General features: G+C 45.1%; 1 protein-coding gene across 1 annotated transcript in view; it reads left to right on the top strand.

Moving 5' to 3' along the window:
• Window positions 1–2,478: 2,478 nt before the first annotated feature.
• LOC106818065 (26S protease regulatory subunit 8) overlaps window positions 2,479–2,934 on the top strand; it is a gene marked incomplete at its 5' end in the record, with an annotated part of 28,319 nt that continues 27,863 nt past the window's right edge. Inside the window, 1 exon segment of the mRNA XM_014822786.1 lies at window positions 2,479–2,562. Coding sequence (XP_014678272.1) covers window positions 2,479–2,562 — 84 coding nt within the window.

The following is a 2,934-nucleotide window of genomic DNA, read 5'->3' as shown; positions in this document are numbered from 1 at the left end:
GAGCGCGGAGCGGAGCGTTTGCTGCGCAAGTTTTGAAAAAGCTGTTCGCTCATGGCGCGAGTTATGTGTGACGAGATGGCGACCGAAAAATCTGTGGCGAATGCGAATCTACATTATCTGACTGTCAATTTGCCAATCTTATTATTCAATTATTTTCACTTTTTCATTCACGTTCATTTACTTCTTAAATTCAATTGTGTATCAATTTCGTCTGTTAATTCGTTTAACGAGTACTTGTTCTCTCGCGATTGAAAATCTGCTTTGGAGTACCCGTGCCATGGGGGCCTCATCTTGATCGGAGCCGAGCGACAGCCTTGCTGCAGACGCACAGCGACGCGCTCGTGATGTACGTTCAGGACGGCGCTGGCGTTCGTTCATCGAGCGTCCGCACTCGACGCGCGCGTCGGCCTCTCTGAGACACGCTCTTGACTGGCCACGCGGTGGCTGCCAGCTAGAGATGCAGCAAGTTTAGTTAATAGCCGTCACCTGCGCGAGTCGTGTTTTCTGGAAGCATGCACGCTCTGCCATTCTTAGTTTGCACCCCCCTACCATCGCTCAGTGTTTAAATGTGTTTTTTATATGCATTTTGGGCTTATCTGGCATGGCTACGGTAAATGGAACAGCCTAGTCAGACAGGCGCGTGTCTGCAAGGTGTCGCGTAGTTTGTCTGCCCTAATCATCTCATTTTAACAGTGGGTCGATGAGTGAGCACCTGAGAATAGGTTCCACCATTGCCTTGCCATCCAACAAACCCGACTTTTTACAGAAATTTCGAGGAGACGGAATCATAGCACAGTGTCGCGCCTGTACTTGTGAAGTCAAAACTCCGTGTGTATCCATGGCTATTGCATGGTTATGCCAAGACAGGACTCAAGTTGGGGCCACGGAGAAGGTGTGACTGCAGAGGGGCGTATTATAGTCTTCTCAAAAGCCACAATGTGCTGATGCGGGTGCAGTTGAAGTCTACACCCAATATATAAGTCTTTCTCGCAGGGGCAGATAGGGAGAATTGTCTGTCTTACGCGAGAAGTGAGATTTAGGATTATTGAATTGAAGCACAATGTGCCTTTGAGGGGCGGCAGACCATGCAAGATGAATCTTCAGAAGATGTTTCTAGACTCACAAATTAGCCAAAAAGTATGATTGCAAACGTACAAAAAAACATTGCGCAAATTCTGGGTACCTGCTGTTTTAATAATGGGTATTATTTACTATATCAGTAACGTTAACTGTGTACGCTCTCTGAAAAGTCATGAAAAGTGTTTTGAATCCTAACTTGTAGGGTTGAGTCAAGGGTTGAGATAGTGTCATCAGACATGAGAATATGGCCCACAGTTTGCCTCAGATTGCAAGAAAATGGCTTAAATATTTCAAAATTTTCTGGGGGGCATTCCCCCATACCCCCCCTAGCACTGGCATGCTTACGGCACGCGGGCCTGCCTGCGGCAGCCAAGGTTAATTTCGCCCCCCCCCTGTCCATCAATTTCATTCCGCATTTGGAGTTCACAGGGTTGGAGACCCTGAGTCCACAGTGTAGTAAACTAAAAGGCAAGTTGCCAGTTGAGTGCGGAATTAGCTGCAAGTAACATGAAATCGTTTCTCATTGGTGACCGTGGGTCTGGTCTGAGCAAGCGTCTCAGATTTCGACCAATCGACATGACTATATGATCCACACATGGTTAGACTGGTGTTCGTATGACGGCTCCACTCGCAATTTTATGAGACGCTACTACGTTGCTACCGATGTGTACCTGACTACCAGTCTGTCTCTCTGCTGTCAAAGTGGAGAGTCGTAGTTACCAAGGAGCTACATATAACAACAATGTGGCGTTTCCTTAATTGTGAGCCCGCGGCAAAGAAGCATAAACAGTCATTCGACAAGAGGAAGGAAAAACAGAGGGATTATGAGAAAAATAGGAGGTCAATCAGATCATCAGATGACATGAGCAGTGATGATGAATCAGCAGATGATTTTGAAATGGACATTGATAATGACTAATAAACACAAGGAAGAACATGATATGCTGTTTTATTACTGTAATTTGCTCCAAAATTGGCGGGCCTACAGCTTTTCTGGCGGGCCTGCAGCTTTTAGGAGCTATAGGCCCTGCAGGCCTACAGCTTTTTCTGCTCAGTGGCAAACACTGGTTAGGGAGTAGGCGTAGGCGACTCCCTAGACTCGTTAGTGGAGTAGGCGAGGTACGGTCCGGCATATTAGATAGTACCAGCCACCAGGGTACGTTCCGGCAGTACCCTGGGGGACATGGACCCTCTCAGCGTCACTGCGAGTCTACGACTACGTTGTTGAATAAGCGTTTGCCTGGCCCCTGCCTTTGCAAATGAACTGGTAGTGTCTAGTGATGAGTTGAGTGACTTTGTAGAAGTTTATTTGAACTTATTTCAAAGATAATGATTTTAAGTGCTGTAACTGTGAGTGTGAGTCACAGATTCTCATGATTTGATTTTTTAAATTTGCAGATGGATGTCGATCAGTCTCCACCACAAAACCAGCGTGGTGAGGGCATGCAACAGTATTATGTGACAAAGATAGAAGAACTACAGGTGAGAGTAATATTATTCTTATAGATCTTCAAGAAAGATTGTCATATTGATATTGATAATGCATGTGAAAAATCAACGTAAGGCCATGAGAATGAAAGTTTTAGATTTGCGTCCACCGCTCGCATGCTCCAAAACCTCATGCCGAAAAAGTTGATTATGTAAAAAAAATTCATTATTTACATAAAAAAGGTTCTCCATCACAAAAACTCCAAAAACAAACAAAAAACAAAGTTCCAAATCATCAAACAGCTGTGAAAGGCTATAATTACACATAATACAATTACATACTAGTACGCGCATGCAGTTACCGCCAACAAGCTTCGATCTTCACACAGCGATTGAGTTGTACAGGGTGTGTCGATGGAAGAGGAC

This window comes from Priapulus caudatus, unplaced genomic scaffold (genome assembly GCF_000485595.1).
Source record: "Priapulus caudatus unplaced genomic scaffold, Priapulus_caudatus-5.0.1 Scaffold2005, whole genome shotgun sequence".
Lineage (NCBI taxonomy): Eukaryota > Metazoa > Priapulida > Priapulimorpha > Priapulimorphida > Priapulidae > Priapulus > Priapulus caudatus.
This window is presented reverse-complemented; position numbering and strand designations above follow the sequence as displayed.